Here is a 24,109-nt window from a genome sequence, read left to right as displayed (position 1 = left end):
TGGAGTCTTGCAAAACCTTCCCCATCAACCATTCCTCAGCAGGACAAAGCACTGATGGGAAGGGGCCATGGCAGGACTGCCTCAATTCTATGCCAAATACTGGTGCCAAATCCCTGTGGAACAATGGCCTCAAAAACCCTTGGGAGAGCAGCAAGGGGTGCAGGTGGTGAAGCCTCCTTATCTAAACCAAGAATGGTGACCACAGCCTGACCGGGTCTTGGCAGCCTTTATCTGAAGGTCAGATTGAGGGCAGAAGCAGTGGGGTGGAGGCTTTGACCTGATCATGGTCCTGAATACCAGAGAAAGCATCAGCTGGGACAGATGTTTTGGCCAAAAACCCAACACATAGGGTTTCCAAGATTTAACATCTTCTGCTGGGCCAGTCTTCATGGACTCCTCTAGGCCCCAAGGACTCCTGTGGGCAGGTGAGAAATGCCCATAGTGTAGTAGGGGACAGATCCTGGCTGATAGGACAAGCTCCTTTAGCCTTCAAGCATCCAAATGCGTATCCATGCCCACTAATATTGATGTCCAGATGGCTGATGGTGCTGGGACATGGCCCCTCCTTGCCAGGGGAAGATTTTGCTCCTGCAGTGCTCTCAGCTAAGAAGGGAAAATCCATCAGTGCCCTGGGCAAACAGCAGTTCTCTCTTGCCAGATCTCCTTGACACTAGGATCTAGCAGAAAAAATGGATTATACACTAACACCCAGCTGCACTCTATGGGCAGTCTCAGCTGAGCCTATGGGGTGCCCATAGTGCAGAGCAGGCTCCCAGGCTCCCATAGCCCTTTCTGCTGTCACACATCATGGGAGTGGAGCCTCCTGTCCTGCAGGTATAACCTGCCCTTGTCCTCGTCCTGGCACTGCCTCGCACACGCTGCGCTCAGCCAAGTAGCTGGGCTCTGTGTTGCTCACTGCCAGCACTCTCCAGCCTGTGTGTCACCAGCAAATCTGGCTGGTGTGATGCCACCTCTCTGCTTGCTGGCACCTCAATCAAGTTGGCAAATGTCTTCAGGACTCTCCAGCACATCCTTGCCCACATTGCCCTGTCTTGCTTGACATCCCTCCCTAAGCTGCACATCCCCTAGCCCATCCCCAGCACCAGCCAGACACATTGTGTGTCTCTGCACTAAAACCTCATAAAAAAAGCAAGGACCTAGCCGGCTCACATGCTCACCCTCATCAAGCTGGGCTGGGGCCCACGTTCACAGCAGCACATCTCTCTCACCTGGGGTCTGTGCCCTCTAGAACATATCTTCTCCTCATCTGTGCCCACAGAGGAGAGGTATAGTGCAGGAGACATGCCTCTCTGTGCTTTGTTGAGCAGGGTCCTGTGCTCGAAGCCAGCCTGAGAGAGGCTCCTTGCTTGGCTGCAGGAGTGTATATAAGCCCCTCTAAGCCTGCCTGCCCCAAGGCTTTGCTGGCTCGCAGGAAGTGGAAGAAAAGCATGAGAGTCTGGCTTACACTGTGCTACAGTCTCATGGTTTATATGCAGAGGCTGCACAGCATCTCATGGAATCCAGACACCTCCTCATGCAGCTGCCATGGACCCCAACCATCCCCAATTCTGCAGGCATGGCCCCTTGGCCCCTTCACTGCCTGATACTCATCTCTGCCTGGCCGCCAGATCTGGTCACTGAACAGGAAAGTCTTTTCTGCAGGTCTCTTGCCTGCTGGTCCTTCCCAGCACAGCCAGCCTTTGGTTTTCTGGCTGCCTGCAGGGATGAGCAAGTCCTCCCCAGCCCCACAATTTTGTGCTCCCCCATACTGAGCACTCCCGATTCAGGACAACCTCCCCATCAACACCACTGCAAAGGTCTCTGTGAAAGTCATGGAGAGAGGGCAGAAAATACATCTGAATCTCTCTCACACTTTCCACAGCTGCATTCCACCTGGCAGAGCAGGAGCAAGGATCCTGGGAGCAGCAGCTCCTTACCTGCTCGATCCCTTGGCCACAGCTCAGCGGCCGAGCTGGCTCCCCAGCACCTGCCTCCCCCCAGCCTGTAAGCCCCGGGGCAGCGTGTAAGGAGTGACAGGTGAGTTGGCAGCAACTCAGCTCCGGCACCCCTCGGCACTCCTTCTAAACCAAGCCCTTTGCACGCCGTGTTTCTGCCATGACGAACAGCAGACATCAAGGAGAAGTAATTTGCTGGGATTCTTCTGGACAGGTGTGTCCCAACGCCCACACGCCACTCTCACCCGTGCGGACAGGAGACACGTGCTCTGATGTTTCCCGACACCTGGGTATGGCTGCTGGCTTGTGGTTGCTGGAAACACCAGCAGAGGGGTTGGGTCTGTTTCTCTCCAAGACCTTAGATTCAATGGATGGGTATCGGCTCAGGGTTTGCCCTTCCCAGTACACAGGTCATGAGACACCAAACATGCAGGGTTTGTGGAAAGGTTACCAAGGCAGCTTTTTTCCCAACAGGACAAAACCAGCTCCAAAGGCTGCAGGATTGCTCTGCCCTTCCCTCTGTCTCATCACTCTGAAGCATCCTTTGGCTTTAGGCAAGTAGAGATCCTATACCCAAGCTGTTGCTCTGAATCACCAGGTCTGCCTCCTGCTGCCACTCTGATAACTGATGACCTTCCTTGGCAGAGTCAGGAATAAGCCCTCTGGTCTACTTTCCAGGATTCACTGGTCTCTGAAAATCCTACTGAGTTTATAATTCCTGGCTCTGAAGTCTCGCTATTCTGTTCCATCTCTTGACATCCCATGCCTCATCTCATGGGCTTTGTGCAAGCTTAAAACAGGGCTCAGGGAGCAGGATCTCGAGCAGGGCTAGTGTGGCAGCTTAGTCTTTCCTTAGCAGGGAAATCATTCTTGGAAGCTGAGTGTTGATCATGTCTGTTGTGAAGCTGGGCTGGTGGGACAGACCCTGGGGTCTGGGACATGCCCAGCTCCCATTGTCTTAGCAGGAGCTCTGTTGGATTGTTAACAGGGGCAGAGGGCATGGCCCATCCCCAGTGTGGAGCAGCTCAGTGCCTTGCCCCAGATGAGGACTCTTCCATCCAAGTAGGGTCTCAGGACCTTGGGCCAGTGCAGGAATCTCTCCTGCGAGGGTTTTCCAAGGCAGAGACACTGAGCCATGCTCCTCAAACCATGACTCTCCTGGCAAGGCAGGCAACAGCCTCTGTCAGGATGGCCTGGGAATCTCTTCCACCAAGCACTGCTGCAGGCTTCCTCATCACCCAGGAAAGCCACAAGTGGATGGCCAGGAAAGGCATACATACCCCAGCATCTGGTGAGGCTCTGACATACGCAGCCATAACCTGGGCTCAGTAACAGCTAGGCTCAACCCAAAGTGCTGATTTGGCTGAATCCAGGCCAGGATAGCTCCTACACTTCCAGCAAACCAAGAGGCTGAGAGTGACACACACTAGAGGATCTAATGGCAAAGGCAGCATCCCACAAGACCCCTGCTTCCTGCCCAGCTCCCGCTACCCTTCATGGGGCCAGCCTGGCCTGAAGAGGAGTGGTGGGGTTGGGGTCTGGGAACACCCTCTCTGTGGCTTCCCTCCTAATAACGAGGGGATGACGCTGTGTGTGCAAACTCTTCCTAAGGGAGGAATGTCCTTTCTTCCCTTGCCATGTCGCGGCTGGCTAAGTACAGACCTTCAGCTCAGCAGCCTCCTCATGGCTTGCTGCTGTAAAGTGTACCTTCCACATCTGGCCTGAGTGTTCCACAGCGGCTGTGCCTGCCATCTCTCTCTTTCCAGCCCGTCTGGGCCAGGCACCACCAAGATAGTGAGGCCAGAAGTACTGGGAGAGGCTAGGATGCACTGGGAGGGGATGGGGCTTTGTCTTCCACAGGGATGGGCTGGCACAGGGGACTCTCCCACAGGTGGAGTAGGAATCTTGAGGCTGTCTGTCATGTGCCTTAGACCACTATAGCAGTCTTGTTTACATGGTTATAGTGCTCCTCCTGGTATAACTGTAAAGACCTCCGCTTATACAGCTATAGGGTGTACTCTGACAGGGTTCACTGACTCAGGAGGCTTCCCACACTCATGCAAACATTTTTCACCTCCCCCTGCACAGCCATAGAGGAGGGGTTCCAATTTGATAGTCCATAGTTTTATGTGGACACTTCTCCTGCCCCTGCCAGTCTCAAGACTGTCTTTATGGCCACATCCTTGCTGCCCAGGACTTTGATTTGCTGCTGTGATAAACGGTGGTGAAAATGGCATGGGCTGGCAGAGACCCTCGCTGGCTGCCCCGCGGAAATATTGCCAGTCCCTGCAGACCTTGCCTGCTGGTCCTTGCAGATCCGTTGTCCCTCAAGGGATGCCAGGCCGTTCCTTCCGCTCTCCAGCAGCATGGGGAGCACCGAGAGCTGGTCTGTGCTGCCGTGTTCTTCCATGTCCCGGGCACAGGGGGGTGTGCGGATGCCCACGGGTGTGCAGGCAGGTACGTGTGCATCCACTGCCCTCTGCTGAGGAGCGGGGGCAGCTCAGCGGGGCTGAGCCGTGCGGGGCTGCTGGGACCGCACAGCCACCGGCCACGGGCACCGGCCATGGACACCGGCCACAGGCACTGGCAGCTTCGGCAGCGGCTGATTTTGCTCTTTCTACCCTTCTCATCTTTCACCGGTGTTATTTTCTGGCCCCAGACCCCCGATCACTGTCTCTCAGCTCTTGTCCCCATGCCACTCTCAGCCTTCCTTGCCATACCTTTCCTAGTTTATCACTGAGCTCTCCTACCCCTTTCCCATTGTTTGCTTGGAGTGTATGTGCAATTATCCTTCTAGATTTTACTACCTCCACCCCCAGCCAAGGAGATCCATCTGAATTAATAACCAGGAGCTGGGAGGCACAAAGGAGCTGCTGGCGGCAGCTGGAACTGTGGGATAGTGGTGTACCTGCCAAAGCTAGCCCTAGTGAGTGGTGATGCAGCTGCCTGCAGCATCCGTGCTCCCCTCTGCCCTACCTCAGACTTGTAGGGCACTTCTTCCCAGCCTTCATGCCCAGGTCATAGAGAAGTTGATTGCAACAAGCCAGTGGGGTCTGGCCAGACATGATCCCCTGCATGATGCAAAGAAGGTAGAAGTGTGTCAACAGAACCAGATTCAGACTCTCTGCAGCACCTCTACTTGTCTGGGAAGCTATAATCACACGCTTTGGTGCCTAGAGGGTCTCTGGTGGGTCTAGGGTATGTTTAATTGCTAGATATATTGAGGAGGAGCTGCTCCCCCCTCCACATACCTTCTATTCCTTCGCTGCCTCTCTGTAAATAGGCCGTTTAATTCAAAGCCTCCAGAGGAAAGGAGTGGGAATCCCTGGTTATGTCTGCACTGGTAAAACAAACAGTCCCAGGGCATTGCCAGGCACAGCACTGGGATTGTCCCTATGGGAATTTTTAGCACTGTCCTTTTATGATTTTGTCTTGGGCTAGCTTGCAGTGATCCAGACAATTTATGCTCACAGTTTAAGAGCTAGCCTGGGTCTGGGACAATCCCAGCAGGATCTGGCACACAGGCTGTCCATTTGCAGGATGCATTTCACAGCCTAGATGTGGGTTGGTCCACAACAGAAGTCCCCAGGGGCAGGGAGAATTCCCAAGTTTGTTTAACTTAGCATGGGGCTGTAGAGAATCCTTCCCAGAGAGACTGGGAATGGATATTTTGGAAATGCAGTGCCATTACCCCAGACATGTGTGCTCCAGGCATTTGGAGGGGTCTCTTGGTAGAGGAGGCCAGGGACAGAAGTGTGATTCTTTTCTGTCGGTATTGTGCAGTCAGGGTTAGGATGATGGTTACGGAGAATTTCAATGGCTGGACTATGGGACTGCAAGCAGGGGAAGGGCTTGGGACAGAATCTGTTGGTGGGATGGGGTAGAAATTCGTCCATTCCTGACACAGGAGAGCCTCAGCCCATTTCCCCCTAAACCTGTCTCCCAGATACATCAATAGCAACAAGATTTATTCACACATTCAATGAAACACTAGATTGACTTCAAAGGACTTCCACCCCCCTGGGTCTTTTCAGGCATCACTTGCCCTCTCCCACCGTGGCCAGACAATACCAGCTGCATTTGCACACCTCCTGGGCCTGAAGGGGGGTGAAGATGCATGCACACGTGTGTGTATGTGCGTGTGTGTGTGTGTGTGTATATGTGTGCGCTCACATGTGTGTATGTGCACATGTGTATGTGTTCATGTGTGTGTGTGTGTGTCTGTGTGTGTGCACGTGTGTGTCTGCTCACGTGTGTGTATGTGCTCGTGTGTCTGTGTGTGTGTGTGTGCACACATGCGCAGGTGATGAGCAGACGCCCCTGGCGTGCCGTGTGCCTGTGTTTGCACTGCACATGCCATGTGCATTTCAGGGCACGTGTGGGATCTGGCAGCTTGATGCAGGTGCTTGGTGTGGGCAGGGGGTGTTTTGCTCAACACCTGCCTTCACCTACGGCTGCGGTTTTGATGCAGAGAAAGACAGGCGTTTGATGTCTGTGTGAGTGTGCTCTGCGGGTATTTCACACACCCTGTGTGCAGCCTGGTGGGGGGCTGTTTGCACATGCATGAGTGTGTGCACGTGTGTGAAGTGTGAGATCAGTGTCTCAGCTGGCTGCCACTCCTGCTGGAATCCCTGCCTCCCAGGCCATGTTATAGATGAACACACTTGAAAGCATTTTTTCCCCCTTAGCCATTAGATTTCACTGGTAGAAGAAAAGGAACCGGGCACTTTATCTTCATTAGCAGCTGGGAGCCTCTTGGGGCAGCTTTCGTCTGGGTGATGCTCCCTCCTCCCCTGCTCTTATCCCCTGTTCTCACTCATTAGCTCTTTCCAGAGGGCAAAGGGACTGGCTGGCAGGGACCTGCAGCTTTGCTGTGTTGGTGCTCCTGCTGATCACCATGTCCCCTAGCCCTATGTTCTTCTCCAGCTGCCCCTAGTTAGCAGGGCTGGGAGGGAAACGGGAGACATCCTTTCCCTTATCTGCCCTGGGAGACTCCAGAATCATTTCAGACTCCAAAAAGCTCCTTCAGCTGCAAGCTGCTGCCACCTCTGGGTTTGGAATTGGCTTAGACCAGTAGTGGCTCAGGGTCCGGAGCAGCTGGAGATTGGTATGGTGGTGGCTCCATGGCCAAGCCCCCATGGAAATGGCTGCAGCTGGGCAGGTTAAGGGCAGCCCTTTCCTTCTGGAGCTGCTCATCTCTGGGAAGCAATCATGCCCGCATCCATTAATACCCAGTAACCATGACAACTGCTGTGGAGCTGTCATCCTGTCCCCGGGCCAGCCACCACAGGGTTCCTCTCAGAAGGGTCTCAGGATAGCAGCTTTCCTTGAATCACTGCTGTGTGTGAGGTGGCCTGTGGACTGCACAGGCCCCACTGCCGAGGGCTGGGGCATTTGGAGGGGATACAGCACCGTTCCCTGCAGTGTGCCAGGGCATCTCTAGGCAGGGCCAGGGGTGCTGCTGACAGGAACAGGGCAGGATGCTGGGGCTACCATGGCTGTGGGGAGGACTTCGGGCGAGGACAGGAGCAGAGAGAGTGGCTGCTCCCCTCTTGCAAGCCCAGATGCTAGGATTTCAGTGAGACAGAGAGGCAGGGGTGTTGGGGGCAGACTGCCTTAGGTAACATTCCTTCCCGCTTAAAAGAAGCCATAAATCACTCATTCTTTATTAAAAGCTCTGCCTGACCGGGAGAGAAATGTCAGGAGCATAAATCAACACTACTGCTCTCTTGCAAGGGTCCTGGCTTGCCAAGGACTGCTCCCTCCACCATCCCCAGGTAGAGCACAGCATGGCCATGCTATTTTTCCCACCCCCATGGACAAGGGATGAGGGTGCAGGTCAGGGGCCAATGCTGTGAGTTGTTGAAAACCTAGGCTTTTTGGGCCAATCCTTAACTGGAGAGTCATAAGGAATAAAAGCAGGGTCTATCCAGGGAGCACGTGCCCAAGTCCTTTGCTTCCCCCTGCTCCTCAGGGCCACAGGGAGAACTGGGCACTGCCCTGGCCTTCAGGGTGCAGGGATACTACAGAAGTGCTCATGCAGCTGTAGGCAGAGAGCAGCCCCTCCTGGAGCCACCAAGAAGGAGAATCCCTTCTCCTTCCACCTGCCTGGCAGTGAGAAGGGCTGACCTTCCCCAAACACAAAGCCTTTGCTTAGGAAATGAAAGGTGCCAGCTGAAGCCTCTGATAGCCTGCAGTTTTGCCCCAAAAGATGGGGACTGGCCCCATTTTGCTATTCCTGCCCACTCCCAGAGCACAGCTGGGGGATGGGGAGCTCAGCAGGTAGGAAAACACACCATCCAAAGCCCAAGGGCAAGCTGTATGGGGCAAGGTGCCCATGCCTGCCTCTTGCCTGCAATAAGGCAAGAACCCGAGCAGGAGGAGGACTCACACACTGTTAAAGCATCTGCGGGCACTGAGGTAGCTGCTTCTGCTTCTCTGTCTCCTGTTTTTCCAGTTAGATGCATGGCTTAATATAGCAGCACTTATGTTGTAAAACATCACTCATAAAACAGAGAGGATGTGCTGTGTGGGAGCTTGTGCAAGCCAATCCCCAGCTGCTTTTTGATGTCGGCCTGGAAATTGCAGCGTCTTGGCAACGGCTGCTCGCTGGAGTTTGTGTGCAGCAGGGCCAAACCTGCCCCCGGTGCAAACCTGCAGTGTTCTCTGGATGAGCTTGCAGGGTTTCTGTCCATTCCAGGTTCTCTGTCCAGAGCACAAGAGATGGGAGCTACCGGAGGTGCTGGGGGACATATGTGCATACCCCTGCAGATCTCAGTCCATGCCTGGTACCATGGAGCTGGTGGCATGGGAGCCTTCCCTTAGTGAGGAGGAACAGCAGGAATGGCTAAATGTGGAGCCCAAGGGATGGGCAGCAACCAGCAGCAAGTACCCATTGGCACTGCCAGCACTGACTGTGGGTGCTAAGGAGACAACTGTGCATGCTGATTGTTTCTGCTGTGTTGGTGGTGGGAATTTCTGCCTTGGCTGCTCCCAACAGTACTGGCCTTTCTCAAATGACTTCCCCCAGAGGGGGAGCAGGCTAATAAAGGAAGCTGGTAAGGCAAAATCAGACCAGGCTCAAGTAGTGCACACACAGCCACGGTTCCACATGTGGGAAGGCTGAACACTGAGAGTTTCAACCTGCATGGAGGCAAGGGCTTGACTTTGTTGGGTAGCACCAGGCTGGACCAGGCACCTGAGGATAGCTCAACTTCTTATCTCAGCCCAGGCCTCAGCTGGAGAGGCACTGGGTTGTGAGGGAAAAGAAAAGACAAGGGAGAAGGAGCTGAGATCTTGTTTGGGAACTTGCCAGGACTCTTCCTTCAAAGGGAAGGAAGTCCTAAGCACAGGGCCACAGGCTTTCATCGACCACTTGCTGCCAACCCCAAACCCCATGGGGCTGTTTATCCTGGCACAGGAGAGCCTGTGAAATGCAGCCCTGATCAGGCCCAGAGAAGAACATGGCTTTCCTCCCTGCAGCAACTCCAGCAGCAGGGCTGTGACAGTTCTCCAGGGCTGTGCTCAGTCCCACACAGCCCTGGAGCAGCTGAGGGTCACCAGGGCACAGGGGTCTTGGGGTCCCATCTCAGCTACTCACAAGCCTGAAGGCAGGTCCCAGCCCAAGGACGAGGGGACATGAGTAGCACTAGGAGCTTGTCACCACAGCTGGCTGGCACCCCCAAAGGGTCTGACCTGTTAAGTGTGTCTCCCAGCTGGGCTGACCCAAGGTGCCCTGTAGTTTCCCACGTTCTCTCCCGCCTGCCACCCATCATATTTTGCATTTCTCCCTCTATCTTATCTCCCAGCCAGCTCACCCCTTTGCAGCTGGTCTCTTGTTTTCCCTCTGCCCTGTCCCTTGCTCCTTGGCCTCACTTGCTCCAGCTCCAGTCCAGCTCCCATGCTGAAGGGCCTCGAGGCAGGTCCCTGATAAGGCCCAGACCAAACAAGAACCTTTTGTGCCATGCTGAGCTCATCCACAGGAAGTGGGAGAAGACTTGGCCTGGGCAGGGCAAAGAGCAATGTACAGAGGGACAGAGTGGTTCAGTGCCTCCACGTGGTGTCAGACATGCAGCACTATCCTGCCTCAGTTTCCCAGCTTCTCTGAAAATCTTTCTTCTGCCCCTGCTCCAAGAAGCTTACGTCCCTGGAGCAGGGAGGGAAAAGGGCCCATGATGTGGGCTGAACTGGGGAGGGAGGGCACATGTCCTGCTGAGAGATGCTGTCAGTGCTGAGCCCTGCGTGCACAGCGGGCCTGGCAGTCAGCAAGTGCAAAGAATAAAATTCTCCCCCCTCCCGACCCGCTGCCGGGTTAATATTCCCTCTAACGACAGACGGCTCCTTTTATCCTCTCTCGCACTCCCGCCAGTGATTTAATCTTGGAACAAGCCATGATTATTTCCTGTACAGCTGCCTCCCTCGCTTCCACCACAGACCAGGCTTGACAGCATCCCACCAGGCAAGGAGCAGACTCTCCTCCAGGCCCCCAGTCTGGCCATGACCGAGGGCAGACAGACCCTCTCCAGCACCCTGCCTTCCCAGTCCTACACATGGGGGTGCCATGGAAAGAGGAGGGACAGTCAGTGATGGGAACTCTTCATGGGACTGGCAAGAATCAGAGGAGAAAAGAAGGTATGGTGGATTGCATATGGAAGGTGGTGGATTGCTTGACCAGGGGATCTTCCAGGTCCTAGCTTCATGAGGCAGGTCTAGGGCTGTGAGGAGTCTGGTGGGTGTCAAACTAGCTTTGAGAGTTATGGTATCATCACAGAAACAATTACCCCTCGACCCCTCAGAGCTAAGGCAGCTGGATCTGTCCTTGGCACACGGCTGCTGAAGACTGGCAAATGCAGGCTCTTCTCCCAAAGGTCCTCATGGCCCTTTTGATCTCACAGTGCTTGAGCAGACGCACCTCGAGCACAGGGCCATAGGGCACATAGCCTGGAATTCTCCATCACTGGTCACAGCAGAGTTGATGGCACGACCAGCAGCAGCTCCAGAGGGTCAGGGGATCCTTAGGGGTCCACACACAACTAGAATGGGCAAGATCCACTTTACATGAAGAGCTTGGCAGGAACTGGGACTCACTCCATCCTCCGTGCAGTGCATGCAGTTAGCGCCAAGCCCTGTAAAAACATGAGGCCAGAACACCACTGAGGATAATCTCCCAAGTCCCTTTGTGTCGCTGTTGGGGAGAAGGCAAAGATTGTGTCAATATCCACTGTCTACCTGCAAGCAGGCAATTACTGCTGGACAAGTGGGCTAATGGGAGTCAGCACCAGAGAATATGTACATGACGTACATTCTTGCCCTTCACGTTTGCGTTACCCGGAGGGCTGGGGGAAGCCAGGGTCTCTTCTTGCCAGGACAGGGAAAAGAAGCAAGAGGCCGGGGCTGGCCCAGGGCCACCCTAGCAGCATCAAAACCTGGGGTGCAGCTCCACCTGGTGGACAGCCAGCCCCCCCAAGTGTCACCAAGTCCTTTGGCCACCACACGGAGACAAGGCACCCCAAGAGCTGGAGCTTATGCCTCTGCCTTCCCAATCACCATTGGGAAACAGAGCCAGGGGATGCAGCCTCGTCCCAGGGCTTGGAATGCTCCAGCACGTCGGAATGCTGAGGCAGCATTGATGCACACGCTGTGGATGCAGATGCTGCTGCAAATAGGCAGCTGCATCTACACATGAACACAGACTGGGCAGAGAGCAGCAGGAGAGCTGGTGCAGAGCCGGCTGTGCCCCTACAGCCTGTCCTTCACGTACTAAGTGTCCCATGTGCCTGCAGGTGAGGTTAAATAAAGGCAGCCGCCTGCCTGCCAGACTGAAGCAATCCCGAGGGACTGGATTGTTCAGCTCCTGCCAACCAGGGAGGGGTGGGAACTACTCTCACCTAGAAATCAGGGGTCTTGGGCTCAACACCCGGCATCATGATCCTGGATAAATCTTTGCTGAATGCCAAGGAAGATACTTGCACAGATGCTTTCGTTGCCCCATGCTTCCCTTTGGCCTCTTCCTCCAGGATTCTCCGTCCACACAACGTCCCGTGGCATCCCTTCCATCCCAGCACAGTCCTCAGCCGCTCACCCATAGCCGTTTCACTGCCAGGAAACCCCAGACACTCTCCGAGCTTCTAGTGGGTTGGGAGGTGCTGGGTCTTCGCAGGTGACGGACAGCAGGGAGGAATCACAGTCACCAAATGGGCAACCAGACGCTTTCCTTCAGAGCCGCGGAATGTTCCCACAGCTATGCCAGCGCCCCTGACAGCCTGTATCCCAAAAGCGGAGGGGGCGGAGGGAGGCAAGGAATTACGGTGATGGGCTGGACACACAGCCGCTGGAGACACATCCTGGAGATGGCGAGGGGACCCGAGCAGCGCTGCACCGCGAGAGGGCAGCCCAGCCCCGGCCCGGGCCACCCCCGAGCCCCCCGGAGCCGCCACCGCGCCCGGGCTCGCCCAGCTCCGCCTCATCCTTTCGGGGGCTACAGCGCAGAGACCACCGTCACCTCCCCGTGCTGGGCTGGAAGGGGGTCTCCTGATGGAGCCTGGATTGGTTGCAGGGTGGATAATTAGCCCTTCATCAACCTCTGTCTCCCTGCGGCTCTCCTGCCACAAGACCTTACAGATGTGCTGGCAGGCATTTAAGCAGCCCATGGCGATACTTGGTACTTCCCAGTTATTCCTTCCTGTTCCACTCAGCGCTTACAGCTTCTTCCCTAAGGGCTTTAGTGGCAGCAATTCTGTGAGGGATGTGGGCTGGAAGCATCGCCTTGGTGGCAATCAATCGACATCCTCACCCCCATGTCAGCAAGGACCGCCTTGCTTCTCCCACCAGCATCCCAGTGCCAGGGCCTATCTCTCTGCCCATAGAATAGGAAGCAGAGATATGATTTCATCTGGATTCAAGCCCGCCTCTGCCTTGCATGTTTTCCACCCAGAGAAGCTGCATTTCTCCAGCTCTCTGAGCCATTTCCATCACCACCGTTCAGCAAATGGCAGGACTAAAATAGCTTCTCTCCAGGGACTGCAACAGGGCTGCTCGACTTGACTGTGCTCTGCTTCACTCTGCTATGTGAATCCAGGGCCGACTGTGGAGCAGGGACTGCACAAGCTTCTTCAGCCACTGTAGGTAGGCACACTAAGCAGGTATTGCAGGGTAGGCTTTGGTGGACCCCCAGCTGTAGCCCCCTGCCCTTGAGGGCTGGGATGGGGACAGGAGACAGGTGGAAGGTAATCAAGAATGGAAAAGGAGAGATGCCTGGGCTGGGGTGCTCAGAAGAACAAGCCAGTTCTCCTCCCTGGGCACTGCAGATATCCTGCCAGCCAGCTCCTCTGAGGCTTCTCAGCCCCAGGGCTCCCAACACAGGCAGGACTTCTGCTGGAATCTGTCTGCTGTACGGCCTAGAGAGGGGGAGCATCAGGGCTGTCAGACCCTCTCACTGAGATGCACTGAGACTGAGCTCTGTCTCCACGGGTGAAGCAGTGCAGGAGCTGGCTGGTCAGCTGCTGCCAGGGAGACTGTTCTTTCCCTGCCTGCCTTTGCCAGTACAGACAGACCACGGCACAGCAAGTGAGCTATTAAAGAACAGCTCTAGCCAGCCAGCAAACACATGCCCATTCATCATTCTGGAGCAGGCAGGGGGACATGCCAACTGCTTTAAGCCAGGGCTCATCACAAAGCCTGTGTCCAATAGCTCAGTAGCCTGGAAGCTGACTAGGGGGCTCTGGACCCTCCAAAACGCCTTTTATGTCGTGGGGGGTGCTGGGAGAGCTGCCCTGTCCCAGGATGAGAGCTTATGCATTTCTGAGCCAGAGCCCCAGCATGGGAACATTATGCCAGAGATGGTTTGGAGAGGATGCGACAGTTGGCACGAGCTTAGCCAAGGCCTGAGCTGCTCCCACCTGAACCAGGCAGACAAAGCTGCACAGCTCTATGTAGTGGGAGGCTCAGGTCAGGTGAAGCAGAGCGAGAGACTGCCAGGCACCTGCAGGGAACTGTGTGGATCCTGCAGGTCAGTTAGCTCTCTCAAAGAATTTTTACAGTACTGCCTACAGTACCGGTTTTACATCAGCTTCTCTCTCCTGGTGCTGCTGTCTTCCCACCTGTCTCCATCCCTAGAGCCCTGTCAGATGCGCTGGGAACCAGAGTGCTCCAACTTCCCATCTTGAACACTCCTGATTCAGGACAGGGATACCCCTTTACATGGCTCAGATGAGAGTCTTGGACAAGAAAGCATCCCTTTGTTGGTGCTAGCAGGTCACTGAAGTATATGTTGCCCTTCTAGAATGACCCTTAGTCACAGAGGATCTGTGTACGCCAACAGTGTCCCTGCAAATCCACCCCACCAATACCAGAATATTTAGACAAGGGCAGAAGTCTGAGAGCTTTGAGACTGACTGTGCCTAAAGATTTACCTCATTCCTCCCTTTCATCTAGGGGCATGTCATTCCTGCTGCCTGAGGTAGGAAACCAAATTCCTAGGGGAAGGGAAATGCTGCCCTTCTCCCCTGCTTTGTGCCTTCCCCTATCAGCTGAACAAGAAAGAGTCCAGGAAGAGATGGTCTCAATGGTGTAGCTTGTGCTCTATCATTGCCTGCCAGCCTCAGGGACTGAGCCTGAAGAATAAAACTAAGGAGTGGGGAAAAAGATCCTCCTCTTTCACATGGAAATGCAGCTGCCTCCCATGTAAGCTGCAAAGCTGCTTCTTTACCCAGATAAGAAACATCCTGCTGTTCTTGTGGGCTTGGGTAATTCCATAGTGCTTGCAGGAAGGTCTTGCCACTGTCAGCAATGCTGTCTTGGAGAGGGACTAGGGTCCTGCTGACCTCCTCTAACCCAGAGCTGCTGCCGCAGCAGGACACAAGCTGCAAGCAGGAAGGGAATAATGCCCTGGAGCTCTTTTGCTCATAGCTGAGGCCTTGAGCTGGATTTTTAAAGAGGCTTCAGCCAAATGTCCCCTCTTGGGAGTGGTAGGAGGTGCACGCACTGAGCAGAGTGGTGCAGCAACCACAAGCCCAGCCAGGGCTGGGGAACTCTCTGGCCTCTGCTGTGAAGTCCAGCTCACCACTGCCAAATAGAAATAACCTTTATGAATGAGTTCTGGGAAGCCAGTTTGGGAGAGCTCACACAATGTGGGGGAGGCTTCAAGTGAAGCTCTCCGGGAGCAATTTTACTGCAGCAGAAGCAAGTAGTATGCAGAAAGGTCTCTGCTTCCTCACCTGAAAAATTCAGCTACGGGTTTCTGATGAGACCACATGTGCACACCAGAAAACCCTTGAACACACAAAGAGAGCAAAGACAAGGTCCTTCCTATCCCATCTCTAGGGCTCCTCCATCTTCTTGGCTAGGTTGAAACCAGCTGTGCATATCTAAAGGTGTTCACTTAATTATCATCAGGAACCTTGTCCTGATTTTCTTCCTCTGTATTTATACTCCTTTACCAAATCCTCATGGTTACTTCAGCCCAGCCTAAGCTGGCCTTGAGTAGGTAGTGCTGGCCCAGATCCACTTTGGTTCTGGCCACTCCCAAAGCAAACCTCTGTATCTGAGGGTCTGTGTGCCTGCTCCTTGCAGATGCCGTTGCAGGGATGACAGCTGACTACAGTGCAGGATATGTGGGAATGAGACTTTGCTCTTCTTCCCTGCCATAGGCCAGAGGGCATAGCCTCTCCCCTACCCCCAAGGGGCAAGTGAGCCCCAAGCATCGGGAGGCCAGTCTAGAAGGCTGAAACATGGCCCTGAGCCTGCACTTTCTTTGCAAACACGTCCAGCATCAGCAGTGCAAGAGGAAGTGGGGAGGGGAGAGGGTGGGCTGGTCTAGCTCCTCCCAGTTGATAATTCATTACTGCCTGTTAGCCTGGATCCATCCGGCAACAGCTACATCCTGGCAACGATGTGTTCATTTCACACATAAAATGCTGTATCAAAATGCATCCTTGAGACATTCTCCCTGAAACCTTTTCCAGCTGCCTCTCCCAGTGCTTCACTTGTGGGGCAGTCCCTGCAATTGAGATGTTTTGCTCTTAATGGATGCCTGGCACCCATCATAAAAATCAGGCCTGCAGCTCATGAGAAATACAAGGGGAATCTTCCTGCATGGAGCAGAGAGGCAGCAACATCTATGGCGTGCTCTGATCCATAGAGGGAGAAGCAGCATCTGTGCTCATGCACGTGGCTGGTTTATGGCTCACCATTTGCAGTGATGCAGAAGTGCAGCATCTCTTCTCTCCCCTCCTTCCCTGCGGGTCTGGGAGATTTGGGTGGCAGAACTGGCAAGTCTTGCCTTGGGAACGCGGCAGTGGTATCATCCCGTTTCTCCGAGGTCCCTGACTTCGGCCTGATAATGGTGACTGTCAGTCCGGTGGTAAATCTCCCTTACACAGCTGAGCGGGAAGAGGGAGGGTGGGTGAAGGACCCCACGCTTGCACAGCAGGTCATGGGAGTGCTCCCCCGTGGCACCTTCTGACTCCCTGTGGAGCCATGCCCAGGGCTGGGCTGGTTCTCAGGAGACATGAGGCTCGGCCACCAAACCTAAACCTTCCATGTTGGTGACCGAGTCACAGCCAGCCTTGCACCCACCCCAAGCCTTTTCTAGCCACCCTCTGAGCACCCGTTCTTCTTGATCATCATGCCTCCTCAGCCTTTCCTCTAGCATTTTCAAAGGTTCTTCTTCCCCACGGTGTACCCCTAGCACCACTGGGCCAGGGGGCTCTGCTGGTCTGGGAAGGTTCATCCCTCCGCTTGTAGGTGAGACAACAGAGCAGGACTTGGCAAGAACAGCCGAATTCAGAAGCCCTCCCTAGACCCTTCCCGTATCCCTTGTCCTCTGGGCTCCCCCCCACGTCTCCCACACAAAGGGCTGGGGGGCTGTGACGGCACAGCAGGTCCCAGCCCGTCCGCCCCGGCGGGCGCATCGAACGAGCCCCCCATCGCTGAAGGTCACGCCGGGGCGGCGGCCGCCGGGCAAAACCGCGCCGCGTTCTCCCCCCTCGCCACCCACCGGCGAGGGGCGGGCGCACCGGGGACCCGTGCGGCGGCGATTGGCTGTCGGCGGGGAGGTGGGGGGAGGAGGAGAGCGGCGGGGCCGCGGCTGGCTGCAGCGGCGGGCGCGGAGCCCAGAGCGGGCGCGGCGGAGCATCTTCGGGCACCGCGGCCCCGGTGTGGGCCGCCTCCCCCGCAGCTCCCGGCCTCATATGGGCGGTGCCGGCGCCCCAGCCTCCGCACGCCCGTCCCGCTCGGCGTTAGCATGGGCACGGTGCTCTCCCTCTCCCCCGCCGCCTCCTCGGGCAAGGGCGGCGGCGGCGGGGGGCTGCTGGCCGAGAAGGCGCCGGGAAGGGTCCCGGGCAAGGGCGAGAGCCGGCTGAAACGCCCCGGAGTGCTCATCTCGGCGCTAACCTGGAAGCGGCTGGTGGCCGCCTCGGCTAAGAAGAAGAAGAGCACCAAGAAGGTGACGCCGAAACCCGGTGGCGGAGCCCCGGCGGGGGCCCCGGGTCAGCCCGACCCGCTGGTGGTGCAGCGCAACCGCGAGAACTTGCGCAAGTCGGTGGTGGGGCCGGCCGACGGCGCTAAGCAGGGCCCGCTAGCCGTGCCGGTGCCCACAGTGCCCTCGGCGCCGCAGGAGCTGCACCCGGGCTCCGGCGGTGGAAAGCCGCCACCGCCGCCGGCCGGCAGCCGCCCCGCGGGGTCTCCGCGCCGCGTGGTGGTGCAGGCTTCCACCGGAGAGCTGCTGCGCTGCTTGGGGGACTTCGTGTGCCGCCGCTGCTACCGCCTGAAGGAGCTGAGCCCCGGCGAACTCATCTCGTGGTTTCGCAGCGTGGACCGCTCGCTGCTGCTGCAGGGCTGGCAGGACCAGGGCTTCATCACCCCGGCCAACCTGGTGTTCGTCTACCTGCTGTGCCGGGAAGCGCTGCGGGGCGAAGACATCGGGAGCCAGGCCGAGCTGCAGGCCGCCTTCCTCACTTGCCTCTATCTCGCCTATTCCTACATGGGCAACGAGATCTCCTACCCGCTCAAGCCTTTCCTGGTGGAGGGAGACAAGGGGCGCTTCTGGGAGCGCTGCCTGGGCATCATCCAGCGCCTCAGCGCCAAGATGCTGCGAATCAACGCGGACCCGCACTACTTCACGCAACTCTTCCAGGACCTCAAGAGCGAGGGCGAGGGCGGAGACGGGTCCAAGCACTGGACGATCAGCCTGGACCGCTAGGGAGGTACCAGGCCCCCGGCGCCAGGGGCGGAAGGGGCCACGCACCGAGGGGCGGGGGAGGCGAGGGACTGTCGGATTCCCCCCCCTGCCCCCGCATCCTCCTCGCCTTCCTCCTTCCCCAGCCGTCAGTTCCACGGAGACGCTGCTTGGACCCTCCCTGCTCCGGATCCGGCTGCCCTCCTTCCCCGCCTCCGACCCCAGCTGGGGGCTGCGCTCCGGAACACCGAGGCGGCGGTGAAGACCGAGGAGGGGGAGTGGTGTCCCTCCCCCCTTCGCGAAGAGGGGGAGGGGGAGGCTGCGGAGGAGCGGAGGCTCCTGAATGCGTTTTCTCTAGAAGAAGGGGGTGAAAAAAATGGATGTAAGGGTCGGGGGCAGGAGGGCTCGGGGGGGTGTTTTGGGTTGTGGCGGGTGCCCCAAGTAGAGGATGCATGTGAATGAGTACCCCGGCGAGGGTAGGGCCGCTCCGCACCTCCGCAACGCTCCCGGTGCTGTCCGTGGTGCTGGAGCTGCCGCGCCTGAGCAGACAAAGGCGGGGATTGCGGGCAAGGCTGGGGGGGGTTTCTGTGTTGCGAGCGATGCCTTTCCCCCACTCCCCCCTCCCACGTGTGGTATATGGCCCCCCCCAGCATGGGCGACTCTGCCCCTCACCCCGCGGGAGCCGCCCCCATACCACTTTGTTCGAGCCGCTGGGAGGGGGTGCCCACGCCCCTCTCCGCGGGTAAATCCCCCCCGGTGTGCCCCCCGAAAGAGGGGGTGATACCTTCCCCCCGCCCTTGGCTTGCTGCGGGAAGAGGGGTCTGTGCCAGAGAAGGCCTAGGGTGCCCAAACGGAGGGGGCTTGCTATGGGAGGGGAGGGGTCTCCTCTCCTCTTGCTTTGCTTCACTGGAGAATAAAGAGGTGGCCTGGATGGGCCTGGTGGTGGCTCCTGAACTTGCTGGGCTCTGGGGTGCAAGGGCAATTGGGGTAGCACCCTAAGCTCCTGGTCACGACCCACTCCTCCCCAAGAGGGATGGGGGGCCCTGGTTCTGAAGCGGGGTTTTACCCCCTAGTGTGAGTTGGAGGTCAAATTTTTATCCCTCTTTGTGCCCAAGGCCAGTTCTGGTCCACCTGAGTGTCTCTTGGACCCTTGTGAGCTCTCTTGACCTCCTTCATTCCAGATGAAATTCCTGATGCCTGTCTACCACACTGAATTTAAACAGGATGCCACAGTTCATGTCACTTCAATTTTTTTAATTTAGTGTTATTTTTTTCCTGGAGCTATGCCCTCCCTCACCTCATCCCTCCCTATCTCTTTGTGTCCCTCAGCTCTGCAGGGCTGGGCTCCCTTTTTTCTGGCAACAACAGGCTGTGGGAGCTGTGCTGTTCTCCCTGTTACCAGCCCTGTGCTTCTGCAGACCTCCAGGGAGAGGGGTGGAGAATGGGAAAGCTTTGCCTTTTAAAAACTGGTTGCTATGCTTCAAGGCACTGAATTTGCCAGGACTTCTTTAGCAGAAGCTGCCACACATGCTCTCTGGTTGGGGTCTGCATCCAGTGCTTCACAGCCCCTTTGAGCCAGGCATTCTGGCTCCCCTCCACTGGGAAGAGCTGTGCTGGCTCTGCAGGTCATGGAGGGTAAGCTGGATTCTCTCTACCTTTGTGTGCATCAGCAGAGCTGCTAATTAGGCCCAATCTGGCTCATTCAGGCAAAGCTGTGCTGCCAGGAAGACAGCACAGATGTCCCTGTGACGGGGGCTGACCTGGCAGGGTGCTGTGCAAGGCTTTTCCATGGCTGTGTAAACCCAACAAGACCAAGGCTGCTCCCGTCCTCCCTCTCCTAATAGATGCTCTTGTCCGTGCCTTTAGACTGACATTCATGTGACCTTGTGGTGAGGTCTCTGTGCCACAAGGCATTCACGACCCACCCCAACTTGGGCCATATCCACATCTTGTCATGAGAAAGGTAACTTTTGCCTAAAGTGGTGAAATTAGAGCCTTATAGAGCCATTGGGGCTACTGGGAGAGCCCTGACTCTCCCATATCAGTGTTTTGCAGAAAGGGAAACTGAGGCGTGGTGAGATGAATACAGCAAGGTGGTCTGCTCCATCACAGGGTAACATGTGAGCCACTGGTATCAGCTATTTCCATCCTGAACTGTGGTGTTTGTCCAGTGATCTCTATTCACAGCTGTAGGGGGAATAGCTCCTCTCCAGAGCTGAACAACCCCTCAGCACTGGAGGATTTTCCCACCCTACAGATCTCCTTAGAGACACTCACAGGGTTCCAGCTTCAAGGCCCAGCTGCAGTGAGGCCATGTCCTCCCCTTCCTCCCTTGTATTTCATTGATTAAGAGTCCTAGACCTCACTGGGGGATTTAGGAAGAGCTAATTGCAGACTGGTAATTGAAGACAGCTTGGAGTCTCTGGAAATGTCAAGGAATGAGAGAGGAGCTTAGATGCTCCCGTGCATTTAAATATGCATCATTGGCTCAGCCAGAGCCTTACTGGCTGGGAGGGAGGGAGGGAGACATGTCTGGTTTTTCCATACCCCAGAGGACTTTGTAGAGCTGCTGGGGGGAGTGAGGCAGGGGTAGCACTAATCTTACCATGTCTGGGAGATTTCTGCTCCCCCCAAGGCAAAGGAGATATGTGAGAGAACACAGGCAGGGCTGGGTACTGATGATGAGAATCTCAGGCTAGGGAATTTGGTTTTTCCCTTTTTAAAACAGTGATTTGACATGCCAGTCTCCTGTGCTCCTGCATGATTGATGGTCTGGACTCAGGAGCCAGCTATTGGACAGCATCAAGGGGAATGGATAGAGCTCAAAACTTGTGATCCCTGCAGCTGCCAGTGCTCTCTGAGGAGCAGTGAGGGACTGAGACCCTCTCAGGGGGGGCTGGGCAGCCCCTCTGCTGCCAGCCACAGGGCCCAGCAGTGTCTGGATTTGCAGGGATGGGAGGATTCACATTGGGTTTGGGACTCAGAGGTAGAGCAACAGGGCCAAATCAGTGATCAGTCACTGCAGGGATCCACGTGAGGGATCTCAGTACTTTCCTAGTTTTAAATTGCTCCGGCAGCAACACGTCTCCTTTCCGTGCCTCACAGTGGGTGCCCCATTGGCTCCATATTGCAGCAGCAGAGGTGGGCACTGCAGCCTGCAGTGGGTTCAGCCCCTCCTGCCCCAAGGAGGTCTCTTCTCAGGCCAAAGCACCCCTTATCTTCCTTCCCAAAGGTGCACGGGGCTCTTAGATGCACGCTGGGTGGCAGTGGATCCCAAGGATGCATAGTCACAGGTGAAAAAGGGAGTTTCTACCTAGAATAATGGGAAAAGCTCTATGGGACTTTCCTTGCCTGACTGCTCTGTCTGTGGAGCAAACTCCATGGGCTAGATGAGCTGGCTATGGCAGGGGAGCATGGAGAGGTGACAGGCAGCTGGAGCAGCCAGCTTGGCAAGCCATGCCTCTTCCTGCCAGACAAACAGCAGGCAAGTTGGTTTTTTGCTATTAAGAGTTGTCATCATCCCTCAGAATGACTTGGAGATGTTCCATGGGAGGAAAATGTTCTGGATGATGCAGACCTAGCACCTGCATGGCTGGTGAAGGACCTGCCTTGGCCCAGCTTTCTGCACAAGCCTTTCCCCATTTGCCTGCAAGGATGATGAATAACATGTTCCTCGAGGCAGATGGACGTGGGAGGTGTCTCTTCTGCCTCTGTGGGAGCTCCTCAAACACTGGCTCCATTGCAGCTTTGGGCTGTTGCTACTCTGCTGCAAAGGGGATGGCTTGTGGGTGCAGGTCTCTGGTCGCCTCCCTGCTCCATGGGGCTTCAATCACAGCTGCTAATGGGGTGCCTGTGGGGGAGCACATGGGCAAAATGACCTGGGGAGGTGGTAACAATTGGCAGAGAGAGTATGACGGGTCCCAGACTAAACTGGCTGATGAGATATTTTTTTGTACTCAGGGAGGGGCAGGATGCTGCCACAGGGTCTCATCTGATGGAAGACACATCCAGGTTGGATGGAAACCTGCAAGAGCTCTGCCTGTGCCTAGGGTGGCCCAGGGGCAGGCATGAGACTGAGTGAGGTGGGATGACAAACAGTTTGGCTCCATTGTAGCCAAAGCATGGCTTGTGGTCTTGCCTGGGTGATGTATTTGGGAAGGAGGAGCACAGACTGGGGACAGCTCTGTGCCAGGAAGCTGGGGCAGGTGAGGAAAGGGAACTGGCTGCCTTGGAGCCCTGCTGTGATGGTTTATCCTTCTGCCACAGAGCCTGGAAAAGCAGAAGTCCAGGGCTGCATAGTCTGGGTCATTACCTCCAGCTCACTGAGAGCTGAGCATGGAGGTTTCCCTGTGCTGTGTCCCCTGTCTCTCTCACAGTCCTTCCTCACTTCTGAGGACTTAGCTCCTTAGGGGACAGCCAGGCAGAACCAAGCTGTGACCCAGGGCAGATATGGGGAGTCTGCCCCAGGGAGTGAGTGTCCCCTGGGAACAGGGCCTGCTCTCTCACCAGAAGTCCTGCATTAGAGCATAATCTGGAATTAGTGCATTAATCCATTCTTCCTGCTACTCAGCTCCTGCCCTCAGCAAAGTCCACACCAAGGTCTCAATGTACATCTGGGCAGCAGTGGCATCAGAACACTCTCCCTGGCCGTCCCTGATGGGCACCAGAGAGCTGGTGGCAGCAAGGACAAGGTTTGGGTTTATGGTGGCAATACAGCTCCAGCCCTCAGCACGTTGCCAAGGGAGAAAGTATCTTTTGGAAGAATCACTGTTGCTTCCTTGGAGGGACTTCACATGGGATTTTGGAGCCTGACTGCCTGCACCTGCAGGCTCTGGCTGAGACACACTAAGTCATGAAGCACTTTGCAGGGAGCCAGGCCAAAAGAAGGTGGTGTCTGGAGAGAGGATGTGAGTCAGCAGCTTCTGGGTAGGGGGCTGGGGAGCCAGTGCAGCTGGCATGAGGAGAGAATGAAATAGGTAGGAACTGGAAGAGCTAGAGAGTGGGCAGGGAGGCAGACTGTGTTCCCCAGGGCAGACATGGCCTGGCTGTACTGAAAAGGCTCTTCCCAGCATGAGAAATGAAGAAAGCGGCAACATGACTCCACTAAAATAGGAGAGGGACTAATCCATTACAGGGGAGCTGGAAGATTTTGGAGGAATTGGAAGGTTCCCCTGTCATGATGGCAAGAGGCTGAGATCAGGGCAGCCCTATTGCTAGCTGAGCAAAGCCAGATACCAAGATACATTTGATTTTATTTTTTTTTAGTAGGAAAAAACGTCCTTCTTCCTTTAATCGCAGGGCAGCAGAGGAAGCTGCCAGGCCATGTGCTCTGCTCCCTCAGTCTTCCCGGAATAGGCTGAAGCCCTTTGGGACTGTGTTCCCCATCTCACCTACACAGGGGACCCAAGCACTCCCTGCAGGGGTGCACTGAGTGCAGCTGTCAGCCACATAAAATAGGCTCCCTGCCAGCTGGTGCACCCCACTGCCAGAGACGGTGCTTCCCCCACCTACCCCCCGGGCTGGGCACCCCTGCTTAAGGCCAGGGATGATGTTCCACGGGGAGCTCTGCCGGGCTCGGCCCTGCTTGCCCATTGGCAGGATTTTGCTGCAGTCTGCTCCGAGCCGGTGGTTTGGGTGACAGAAGAAACCTGCAGAAAGCGGCACTGCTGGTGGACTGGGTCAGATAGGGCTCTGGGGAGGGAGGAGGCTGGGTTGGGTGTAGGTGGTGCTCTGTTCAGCCCTCCGATAAGCTCAACATGTCATGAGGGGAGGTGGCTCCCAGTGGTGCCTGGGGATGGGAGCATCCCGAGTTGCCATGGTGACATCGGCTGCATCCTCAGGCAGGCAAGAACATCGCTGATGCAGTCCCGCATGGGTGTTCCCCTCCACCCTCCCGCTTCCTTCCTGGCTGCCGTCCCCGGGGAGTGCAGGGCTGGTGCTTGGCTTTTGGCGTTGCACCCTGGGGACAGAGAGGTGGGAC

At 56.1% G+C, this 24,109-nt stretch overlaps 1 protein-coding gene across 1 annotated transcript; it reads left to right on the top strand.

Moving 5' to 3' along the window:
* Positions 1 to 17,181: 17,181 nt before the first annotated feature.
* On the top strand, positions 17,182 to 19,060 carry CDK5R2 (cyclin dependent kinase 5 regulatory subunit 2). Its single transcript, XM_088168190.1, has one exon. It carries the CDS (start codon positions 17,197 to 17,199, stop codon positions 18,151 to 18,153), a length of 957 nt encoding a protein of 318 aa, XP_088024316.1. The 5' UTR covers positions 17,182 to 17,196; the 3' UTR covers positions 18,154 to 19,060.
* The last annotated feature ends 5,049 nt before the right edge of the window (positions 19,061 to 24,109 follow it).

Source organism: Sturnus vulgaris, chromosome 7 (genome assembly GCF_052056855.1).
Source record: "Sturnus vulgaris isolate bStuVul1 chromosome 7, bStuVul1.hap1, whole genome shotgun sequence".
Lineage (NCBI taxonomy): Eukaryota > Metazoa > Chordata > Aves > Passeriformes > Sturnidae > Sturnus > Sturnus vulgaris.
The sequence above is the reverse complement of the archived record's forward strand: the minus strand, read 5'-3'. Positions and strand labels throughout refer to the sequence as shown.

Bases quoted from the DNA above. Each gene is read 5' to 3' on its own strand.
- CDK5R2 (XM_088168190.1), top strand. From the start codon at position 17,197: ATGGGCACGGTGCTCTCCCTCTCCCCCGCCGCCTCCTCGGGCAAGGGC.